The sequence below is a fragment of the Onychostruthus taczanowskii genome, unplaced genomic scaffold (assembly GCF_017590055.1).
Source record: "Onychostruthus taczanowskii isolate IOZ18803 unplaced genomic scaffold, ASM1759005v1 scaffold6, whole genome shotgun sequence".
NCBI lineage: Eukaryota > Metazoa > Chordata > Aves > Passeriformes > Passeridae > Onychostruthus > Onychostruthus taczanowskii.
Window position 1 is genome coordinate 10,038,467 of NW_024503679.1, and position 11,619 is coordinate 10,050,085.

At 39.2% G+C, this 11,619-nt stretch overlaps 1 protein-coding gene across 1 annotated transcript; it reads right to left on the bottom strand.

The window, feature by feature from the left end:
• Positions 1-6,839: 6,839 nt before the first annotated feature.
• CFAP161 (cilia and flagella associated protein 161) lies at positions 6,840-11,335 on the bottom strand. Its single transcript, XM_041418896.1, has 7 exons — positions 11,273-11,335; positions 10,849-10,938; positions 10,429-10,682; positions 9,707-9,791; positions 8,689-8,847; positions 7,960-8,033; positions 6,840-7,017 (listed from the first exon to the last, which is right to left on the bottom strand). Exons 1-7 carry the CDS (start codon positions 11,333-11,335, stop codon positions 6,840-6,842), a joined length of 903 nt encoding a protein of 300 aa, XP_041274830.1.
• Positions 11,336-11,619: the final 284 nt, after the last annotated feature.

An 11,619-nucleotide genomic window follows, 5' to 3' on the forward strand; every position in this document is an offset into this window, starting at 1 on the left:
TTGTAATGCCATGCAGGCTGTCTAGGAGATTACCATGGCTGACTGCTTTCTTCAAGGGCTTGCCAGGCCAGAGCTAGCTGCATTAAGACTCTTAAGATTTACAGTTTCATACTCAGCCCTTCCCTTTTATCCTGATTGGCTTCCCCTTCCAAGGCAACAAAGCAGGAGGCATTCTTTAGCTGCCTTTCAAGCTGCCCATTCTGTCCAAGAGTTTGAATGCTGATGGTTTCAGCTGTGCCTGCTTGAGACTCCTGAAATGTATTCAACTAATACTACAGCAACCTGACTAAATTATTAATGTAAGTTAGTTTGATTCAAGAACTAAAAGTGTTTTATTGGTCATAAACATTTCCTACAATATGGTGACTTTTGGCAGAATTCCTGATTTGATCCAAAGCTGGTGTTTCAATAAGAAAGTCTTAAAAGTAAAGTTCAGCTGCCATTTTGGCAGCAAATTCACAAAACACAGTAAAATAAATTGGGAGCTTATCACAGAAATTATGCCAACAAGGTTAAAAGTTGCTTTTGTTGTAATTATGAATTATTGACCACAAAGTGGTCTAGGTCCTCTGCTCAATATGCTCTGGAGAGAATTATCACCCTGACTGGCTTGGGATGACCAAAGAGCACAGCTCTATATCCTGGGCCATTTTTAGGCAAATTTTTAGTTTCTCTGTAACACTGTGAGTAGAACCTGAGAAAGCAGAAAGGGGAATGAAGACAGAAAGGCAAAAGAGTGCATGGTGAAACAATAGCTAGCGTGTTATTCAGAATCACCATGTGATGCCATGGAGCCATTCATAATCAGACCTGAATATGTCCCTGACCACTACAGTTTACAGTGAAAGAACTAATTATTTCAGGTAGCTTCAAAAGAAATCAGTTAATTCCCTTTCATGAGGAATTTTTTTTTTCTGCATAGGCTGAACTGGATGTGATTTCCATGCTAGCATAAAAGTTCCCAGACTGTGTATGTGTATATAGCAGCAATTCATTTATATTTCTCTATATGTGTTTATTTTCATGGCACAGTTACATTCACTGGTTATTTTTGAGACTATAATACATCTTGGGTGTTCTGGCTAAACTGATGCTGCCAAAATTGTCAGCAAAAAGACCGGAAAAGCTGATGAACCTTAAACTTTTCCCCAAACAACTGCTCAGTTGTTTCTTCAGGATATGGAAGAGGCAGAAAGTCCAAGCAAGATGAGCGGTAGGAAACCAGGGAGGAAGGATAGAGATCTCTGTCTGCCATGGATTTCACAAACCTCTGTGTTTGATCTTTTAGAGACCCTGAAACAATAATCCACAGTTATTAGCATTTCAAGAGTTATAAGAGATTTCAATATAAAGGAAAGATAGTTCAAACTTCAGTTCAGTGCTCTGCTTATTCACTAGTTTCTTGCTTTCATTTTGCTTTGGAATTTAATATCTTTATAAATTGTACCACTAATGTTTACAGGAACATCTAAACACAATTTTGGAAAATTATCTTCTTAGACCAAGATCTCCAAGGGTATGTGCAACATAATTCCTGACAATTTTAATGTGAACAAACTGAAGAAACAGCTCTTCAGTCTCTCAGGACTGGTTTCTCTGTTGCGAATGGGACTTGTGCTAAGAGCTGGGTAGGTATTTTTTACTTGTATGCCATATAATTAAAAAACTAAATATATGCATAAAAATAAATACTACCATGGATAATTCTATTCCCCTCTGTGGGTTTGTCAGACCCACAGGGACAGCACTGTGGTTTGTGGGATGTTCTCCTAGCAACTCCTACTAACATCAGAATTTCTTGGGCAGCTGAATCTTCATATCCCACACTAAGAGCCTGCTACTTGGCACTACTTTATGTCTTTATGTGCAGATTTCATATGCCCATATCTCTGGTTATTTGCACCAGCTTTACTTCAGTTTCTTGTTGTCTTACAAATGCTTTTAATAACAGCTTTATGCTATTACTTACTGGGGTTCTCTGCTGTAGTTCTTTGTATTTGGAAAAAAATGATGAAGATGAAGATATGGTCCCTGCCTCAAGGAGGCTATAATTAAAACAAGACCAGCATTATAGAAACATATATTCTAGCTGGCTTCTAACTGGATGGTCTGTTTAGTTTTGTTTTGACATATTGTATGAAGCAGCATTTAACAGAGGTTGGGAAATTAGCTCTCTGAGTTTCTTGTATAAACTTAGAGCAGAGATTCATGTGTATGAATTAATTTCATCACTGAATGTGGGTATTAATGTCACCAGGCATTTTTAAATGTTTGTGCCTATTCTGCTGTACTTTGAGTCCTCCTTGCCAGAATGTATAAAAACTTCTCAAGAGGAGGTGCCTCAGTTGTAGCAATACTTTCTAGCACCATACTGACAATTTTCTTCTATTGAGTGAATGTTGCCTTGTACAGGCCCAGCAGTTGGGGGGGGGGGGGGGGGGGGGGGGGAAGGGGAAGAAAAGTGTCAATTGTTTCATTACATACCGTCTGCACACAGTGTTGACCAAAAAAATCCCCAAAACCCCAAAGTGGATCTCCCTGTGTCTTTATGCCAAGTTATCCTTCTTGTCAGTAATGCTAATTTATCATGCAAATCCTGCAGTTTATATCCTTATGGCTGCTCATATCCCTGCTGACACAGCCCACATCCACCAAGGTGACAGATTTTCCCACTCCTCCTCTTTGCCAGGAGCATTGAGTGTTGAGGATTAGACTCCCTTTTACAGCTTCCAGGGCAAAGTCAAACCAGCAGGAAGGGGGGAGCTGACAGAGCAAGGCTTGCCCCTCTGTGCTGTGCTCAGGCAAGCAAACAAGGCAGGTCAGGCAGAGAGTGGATACAAGACCTGGGACAAAGTCTAAAACAGAATATAGTTAGAAGTGTAGCTGACAAACTGACACAGAGATTTCATAATTTTCACCTGTAATGTATTTTGTATATCACATGTATTTTTTTTTTTTTATTTTGTGGCCTCCTTAGTTTAATTTTCATACATTGAAGTCTTAAGTGTTTCTAAAACAACAGCTATAGTTTTAAAAGATCATTTCACACCCACCCCACTCAAATTACAACATTAATTATGGGTGAGTGGGCACAGATGTTATCAAAATCACACGCTTACCTACCAACTCCACCAAATTTTCCAGTGCTTGGATATTTTCTTCCACTGATGTGTAGAATTTTATTGTAATGTTCTCTGTGCCTTTTTTTCCCCCTCAGATGTTTTATTCGGTTACTAAACCTGCATATGGCTTCCTCCTCTATCAGCTGTCTGAGCTAAAACAATACTTCGTGACAATCACTGAAGTGAAAAACAGCTCTGAAGATACTGATGTGATTAGGTGTGAGGCCAAGAACTTGTGCTGAGTGCTGGAAGAGCACTTTATAACCACAGTAAATCAGTACATTTGGGCTAGACAACATGGCAGAGAAGTGATGTGATGTGAAATATGAGCTGGGGAAGAATGTGAAAGAGAGGGAAGTGAAAAGGCATATTTAAACTGGATTTTCATTTTCCAGTGTTAAGTGTGAGCTAACCAGTCAGCTTTTCTTTGCTGACACTGAATTCTCCTCTTTACTTCAATATTGTGCTGCTAACAGCCAACTGCACAGCAAAACGTGCAGATATGAGCACTCTCTGTGCCTCAGGTCTGTGAAAGGCTATTGTAACACTGCACTAAATTTGGACTAATGTACCCTGGCCCTCAGCAAGGACTAATAGCTCAGGATCAGCTTCATGCTAACAGCTTTTGAGCTGTCTGGAATGGAGGCAAAGTGACTTTTATGCTCCCACAATGTACTTTGTGGAGCTATCCATATTGGGTGGAATTTGGAAGAAACATTGAAAGCTTTTTAAATACATGACTGTGCCATACACCTCCAAAAAGCAAAGTGCATTGCAAAGGAGGGAAACATCACTGCCCTTATTTCATGATACAGAGTATTAGGACCAGAAAAAGCAACACAATGGCCAGGTCTCGGGTGTGGTTCAGGTCTCCATTGCCTTATCCACAGAAATATTGTGACTCTAACTGGCAATAGCAGGACTGTTCATATTCTCCACTAATATTCAATCCCATAATTCTTTATAATAAATCCCGGGTTTATCAGCAAATGGATAAATTACAAATCCTGCAGTGGACTCTACACAGCCAGATTATTTCCTAGTTTAATACCTACAGAATCAAATCAGAATTATGTCAATATGTTGTGAAAATGGAAATAATTTTAATTTCTGTAAATTGGTAAAAGCAATAACAGTACCCCTATAAAAATATGCAGAAGTTGATTGTATGCAATACAAAATGTCCTGCATTGCTGTCTACCTTTGTGCTTAACTTTATTTTCCAAAAACATGATATAACATTAATGACATATCCTAGCCTAGAATTCAAGTCTGTTTTAACTCGGTTTCCTTCTGTGGCATTGTTTCAGGGACTCATTTGGATTTAAACATCTCAGGCTGTTTTACAGACATGGCAGGAATTGTGCTGTTTAGAAACATGTGCTGCCATCGTGTGGGCAATATTGAAAAGTGAAAAAACCAGCTTTTAAAAGAACTTTGGAAACAGGTAAGTATCTGTATTTGTTATCGTGAATTAGATGAATTATAAATATCTATGATATTATATACGAGCTATGCACAAATCTGTGGGTTTAACCCTGCTAATGGGATCAAGAATATTGATTCAATCCTGTTTATTTTCAGCTCAAGAAATCCTTTCCAGTAAGCACAAAACGATTAAAACACACCAAATTAATTAGCACCAAATTCCAACATTACCTGGTTTTTTACCCATTTTTATATCTGTTTATCTCTTTGGTTTTCCTCTAAGTCTTTGCAAAACTTGTCTTTATACAGGATGCATTGCTTTCCTTCCACTCACACACACAAACACTCCTACCCAAAACATCAGCCAGCCCAGGCACCCCGCCCACACAGTCCTCATTCCTGCATGAGTTCACACGAAGCTTCCTTTCAGAAATAGTTTTGGTTTAAGGCCTCTCCTTGTTTCCTACATTTGACCCAGAGTTAAGAGACTTAGAGTTGAAATAGCTGCGTCTAATACCAGTAAAAGTCCACAATGCCCAAACTGGAAACACTGAAGTGCATTCATGCAGTTTAAGTCTTGCTAAACTTAAATACCTACAAGACTTTATCTACTAAATGTTAATATCTACAAAATCTAAGCAGATTTATGTCAATCCATTGTAAAAATGTGCAAATTTTAACCTCTGAATCTTGGCCTATTAACAGACCCTCTAGAAAAACATCACACATCATGGTAATTATCCTTACCTAGAGAATGAAAGGAAAAAGTGAAAGAAGTTCCTGAAGATAATTTCCTCTATAACAGCCCATCTATAATAGGTGAAGGTTTACACACAAGGAGTGTGATGCTAAAGCTGTCCTCTGCAGCACAGTCCCTCAAGCAAACCTGCATGTCACAGCAGCATGATCTGCCTGCTGCTCTGAGATCCTGTATGCCAAATGCCAGCTAGCGGAGGCTGCAGTCTGCTGACTTAATTTATATTGAATAAAGGTAAAGCTTTGCCAGCTTTGCCTGTGGGCTTCAAACAGATTATTTGGGAATACAGTTTAAAGATATGTTTGGACCAATCCATTATTTTGTGAAAGTTTACTGGGTTTGTTTTGGAAAACTTAGAATGTTTTAACTGACCTTTATAATCACTGAATGTCTTTGGAATCTTTTGTGAATAGAGATTGGTGTAGTATTTTACTTAGGTTGTCACTTTGCGCAGAAAGAGCCTGCTCTTGTGGTACAGTAGGAGATGAAATAAATATATATTTAACTAAATAGATAACATGGAATGCCATACAGTGGAAGATTCCCTGTGATGCTTTTTCAGCTTCTATATAAAGACAGGTAAATCTATGCAGTAATGACTTCTGTTTTCCTGGTATTTGCACTTGGTTGATTTTGGTTTTAAGAAAATGTGAGCTTCAGCTGAAATTTCTACCCTCAAAGGCTTTTTTTTTTTTTTTTTTTCATATTGTATTTGTTTTCTGCTTTGGCATTTACTATCATGAAACTTGTGGGTGCCTAATTTTCTTTGATGATTTTACCTTACTCTCAAACTTTCTAGAAATTACTATGTATTGAAAAATGCTGTGGGTGAGAGGTAAATGGAACATGGTGATGGATGGAAAAGGCTGTTCTAAGTCTCTAGTCTGTATCACTGTGGTCAAGTTCTTGATTACTTGATATTAAAGTGTTTAGAATACATGGAAAAACATAAAAAACTCAATTTATATCCATGAATTAGAAGATAAACTCAAGATAAAAAAAGTCTCACTTGTAATTTAATAATTGGCAACATTGTGCTAGATGTAGGGTGGAACAAACTCAACAACCAGCTTTCTGTCAGATGAACTTTAAATGTCAAAGCATCCCATGATAACTTTGCGTGTGTTTGGTTTTCAGTGTTTTGGAAACTGTCCACTCACCCTTTTAAAAATTGTGACACTGGTTTGGCTCTGAAAGAATTGTTTAAATATACTCTGAGAGCCAGTAATTTAATGAAAATCTATTAGGTTTCCTGGGTTCTGACAACTTTTGTCATCAGTGAATGTGAAAATGGGAAAATGAGCCTTTCCTGATTTAGAATTTTTTATGTGTTGTTCATCAAATTTTAAGTGTTTTTTGCCCATTATAACCTTGATGAGTTAATGAGATTATGCAATATTATTAATGGCAGACTTTAATTTCCATTTTTAAAATAAAAATCTCTAAAACTAAAATACAAACAGAAAGAAACAATAATCAGTCTCATCAACCTCTCCTGGCTGTGGTCTTGGGCTTTTATGTCCTCTGTCTTTTCATGAAACTAATTTATTCTCATACCCTTCTGGGAGAGCTTTGGGTCTTTCAGGCATTGTACCATCTTCAGGACCAGGATTTCCTGTAATTATCTCCCAGTAATTCTTATCTTCTTCAACTTTGTGGGAGTCCAGATAATTGTGACAAATGACTTCAAATTCTCTTCCAAAACAAGACCTGCAAAGTCAAAAGAGATGGGATAGGCAGGCAGAATTAACATATACACAAATTCAGCAAATCTTCATTACTTGTGAATTGTTTGAGATTTTCTCCTTTTTCTCTTGGTATACTCAGAAATATCACCATGCACTTTCAAATACCAGACGCTTACAAGAAACACAACAGCCCACTTTGTTTCCTATGAATAATTTAGGAATTTGAAATCGAAAATAAACGCCACCTTTCTGGCCTCGGAGCTAAAAGGAGCCACAGCAGAATAAAGCCCTAATACACCAACTCGATTTGTAAAAGCTGGTTAGGCCTTCATCCTTACCTCTCTCTGACTGAGGAAGAGTCTGGCTACTCAATAACTTCTTCAGCCTCAAACTTTCTGACCTTTCATCCTCAAACCCCTTGCACAAATCCTCAGTCAGGTCTTGCTAAGGAGTTAACGGGAAACATTGGTGCACTCCTAGCAGTGCTTAATCAATATTAATTTAATGCATGTATATTAACTGAATTGAGAGATTAACTTTGTTTTGTTGAGACATTAATTCAGACAGACATAAGCATTTAGAAATTTAAGCACTATTTATTTATTTCTCTTGTTCCTTACACTTCTTAGTATATCCTTTTTTTCCCTTCAAAAAGTAACCCAAACAACTGGCATTGCTCAAGATATTCATAGAGAGCCACCAAGAAACTAGGGAACACTAAAAGCATGATATGATAGTGAAAAATGAAAACAAAATCCAAACAAGTAAGACTGATCCAACTGTCTGCAGCAACACAGCAGCACACATTACAGACAAGAAGTAACACGAGGGAAAGGAGAATGGCACTTTCCATTATTTTCCATTTCCTCAGTGTGTTCTTAAAGCACCTGTCTTGCTCCTCACAGTAATTGCTGCTGTTGGCCCATCACTGTGCACTCCCCTGCCAGTTGTAAGTTACTCTTACCACACACAGAAGGTCCTTGGAACAGCTAAGTTGCGATTGGTGTAGCAATGAGTAATAATAATTTTAGTTTCTGCCTGAAAAAAAAAGAGCAAGGGAAGACACTTGACAAACATTTTTAAACCAATACTGTGAATAAAGACTGTCTTTAACAATTAGTTAATTTTGGCTGTGTTTATTAGTGAGCTTATTCATGTAAATGCGTTCAAGGCTGTGAAGGAACAATTGTATTTGTGGTACTCTGTTGTACACCAGCACTTCAGGAAGCCTAGCAGTTATCTGGTACAGGAAAATACTGTATTTACAAAAGGTTAAAAACATTTGGAAAATCATCCACTCATTCAGATGCCTTGAGAATTTTATTAGAGACTTAATGTATAGGACCTGTTAGTTAATCACACCTCCAAATATTGGAAATGGAATTTACTGTCTCAAAAGGCCTTAAAAACAGGTAAGTAATGCACCCTCACAACATTATAATGTCAAGCTTTGAAAATGTCTGATGAGAAAACCTGAACAAGTCAACCTCAAAATGAATAGTAGAAACAAATATTTTTATTAGAAGATTCCTAATTAAAGAGATTGTTCCTTCCCTCTTACCCTTCCTAAAAGTAGAGGTCAGAACTGGCATAAGGGAAATATGTGAATAAAATCGACATGACATTTTTTTCTCAGTAGTCCACCTGTTTCAATTAAATTTTCATAACATTTCCTACAGTTTTAGTTTCTTACAGGAACTGGAAATCCTTCATGTTCAAGACGCAGTTGTGGATCCAAGGACTTTGCTTGCCAGAAGGTCAAATAGGAAAGCTCAGCTGTCAGAAATACTTTCTGAAGGCGAGATTTTTTAGCAAAATCTCTGAATGTTTTGTGGTCACTTGCCAGATAAAACTGTAAATAAAAATATATATTAGGGACAGTATTAATGTAAAAGAAACAAGATATGTATTTTGAAACATATTCTTGAACAAAAGAACTTTTCTCTTGGCCCCTGACAGATCAGTCTTCCTAGCTAAAACTATGCAGGCAAAACCCATAGGACAGATACTATACTGTTGATAAACTCATAAAGTAGTTATTCTATATGCAGATTTGTGAATATAAATTTAAAATTGAATTTACATTCCAAATATTTTTATCTCACCAAAGTGATTGCTGAGAAGGAAAACATTTTCAAAGTTGTGGTGATTTATTTTGAGTGCATACACATGTGTAATGCCTTATTTGCTTTTAATTTGCAGTGGGAAAGAATGTTACTATTTAATAGAAGTCTGCTTCCTCCGAATGATAGAATAGTGCATCACTTTATATTCCTACTATAGATTATCTTCATAAGAAAGGAAATCTTCTCATTTTGGTGTTTCACAGAATATTCTGAGTTGGAAGGGACCCACGAGGATCATTAACTCCAATACCTAAGTGAGTTGTTCAAAGTAAAAAACCCTAAAATCTCCTTGAAGAATTCTTTCATGATTCACAATTTAATTGTGATTTCTTTTTTCTTTCCTTTTCAGATTCCCTTTATTCAGTCATTCTGGCTAACAGCCCCCTTGGCCTGCACACCTTACTTCAGGCAAGTAGCATAAACTTTCTAATTAGGTATTACTTATCTTGATCTATGCATGATTCTGAGCCTGTTCTGTAAAACTAAGACATTGCACCAGGGTACAGCCTTGTATATCTATTCTTAGAGAGGGATTCAATGCACATTATCAGTATATGCCACTGCCATGTAACTTTGTTGCCTTACCAGTTTGTCAGAAACCCCTCCTTTTGTCCCAAGAAGAAAGTTTTGCCCGTATCGAAGTGGTTCACCCACTGCACTTCCATCAACACTGTAAAAATTGTAAAAAGGGGAAAAGGAACATTCAAATATCAGTTTTACTATTGTTTAGGGGTTTTGTCTGTTTTGGTCTAGAGTCAGATGTTGCTTTGTGGTAATATTTTGTATTGTTTACCTTTTGAAATAGGTAAAATATCTTAACCTAAGGCTGAGCCTTTGACTACAGAGCAGGACCCTGTTCCTCTGTTTCTTCTCCAACAAACAGCAGCAATTAAATATATATTTGAGAAAGAGAATATGCTGGGTTTTTTAGAACAGAACCATGTCCACTTCAAGGAAAGCAAAAGTCATGACACATATTTCTGCTTGCAGGAGAGTGAATATTAATACTAATAATATTTGGACATGTTTTGTCTGCAACTGGAATAAAAACAGCTGCAGAATTTACCAAATTATGCAGTGAACTTGATTCTGTCTTCACACCTAAGCTGATTTAGAGGTCCTTGGAATTAATCAGAGTAATATGCAGCATAGAATCCAGCTTAATGCATGACTGAAGACTCTTTCTTAACTAAATTAAATTTACTCATATTCCTTTGTATATTAGCAAGCTTTGTTGCATATTTCTCAAATCAAGATACCTAAAGCTAAAACAATAACTGAAAACAACTCAGAATAAAGTAGCAGACCTTACAATACAGAAAGCATTTCGACCTATGGGGTCCACCCTCTTGACTGCACTAAGTCCACGTGAGATCTGCAGGGGCTCATCTGAGTACAGGGACACTTCTTCCATGTCAACAGCCAGAGTGACATCACCACGCATTTCGGGGTCCCTCTCCTCCGAGGTCCCTCCCAGATCCGAGGATTTGCAGTCTGGGTTCATAAGCAACACGGTGTCTCCAAAGTGAACAAATCCATCAGAAGATACCGACAGCTCTACCTAAATTAGAATTTACACGGTACTTTACAGAATTGTCTGAACCCAACATCAGAAGTATTTTAGTATATAATTTCCGTAGCATTCTTAGTGCAGGCAGAGCAATAATAAGAGTTATGCCACTCTGTGGGGTCATGGGGAGGTGGATACAACCCTCTTTCAAAATTACCTTCTTGAAAATACTCTCTTGAATTCTGGCTAATCTCTGTACTAAAAGTTGTCCTTTCTCTCTCTTACGGATAAAATCCCTCAGGAGGTCCTGTTGGCAAAGGAGAGAGGAGCAGATGCGTTATCCAGCACCCACAGTCTCGGGTTTAAAGTGGATTTAGAGAGCGGGGAGGCAGCCCGGAGCGGGGGGAGCGGCGGTACCCGGGATGGCAGTGCCCGGGATGACAATGCCCGGGATGGCAGTGCCCGGGACGGCAGTGCCCGGGATGACAATGCCCGGGATGGCAGTGCCCGGGACGGCAGTGCCCGGGATGGCGGTGCCCGGGATGGCGGTGCCCGGGATGGCGGTGCCCGGGATGGCGGTACCCGGGATGGCAGTGCCGGGATGGCAGTGCCCGGGATGGCAGTGCCCGGGATGGCGGTACCTGCTGCGCGATCTCGTCCTCCAGCCAGTTCCCGATGCGGACCCCGAGGCGGTAGGAAGCCATGGCCGGGCCGGGCCGCGTCCCCCGTCGCCATAGCGACCGCGCCGCGCCGCGATTGGTCAGCCAGGGCGGAGAGGACGGGGCGATGATTGGCCAGTCCGAGGAGAACGGGGCGGGGCCTGAGCGGCGCTGAGGGCGGAGCGGGGCCGTGAGGGGCCCTGGGGTCATGGAGGGTTTCGCCGGACAAAAGAGCGTTTAGAGAGGGCAAATCGTCCTGTCCCGCTGTAAATCCAACACTGCCATGTCCTCGCGTGTGTGTCCCCAAGTGCACACGTCTTTTAAGTGCC

Excerpts from the sequence above, each read along its gene's own strand:
- CFAP161 (XM_041418896.1), bottom strand. The coding sequence starts at position 11,335 with ATGGCTTCCTACCGCCTCGGGGTCCGCATCGGGAACTGGCTGGAGGAC. Across the intron at positions 9,792-10,428 it reads AATGCTTTCTGTATTGTAAG|TGTTGATGGAAGTGCAGTGG; the intron begins GTCTGCTACTTT and ends CAATTTTTACAG. Across the intron at positions 7,018-7,959 it reads CCAAGGACCTTCTGTGTGTG|GTCTTGTTTTGGAAGAGAAT; the intron begins GTAAGAGTAACT and ends TTGACTTTGCAG.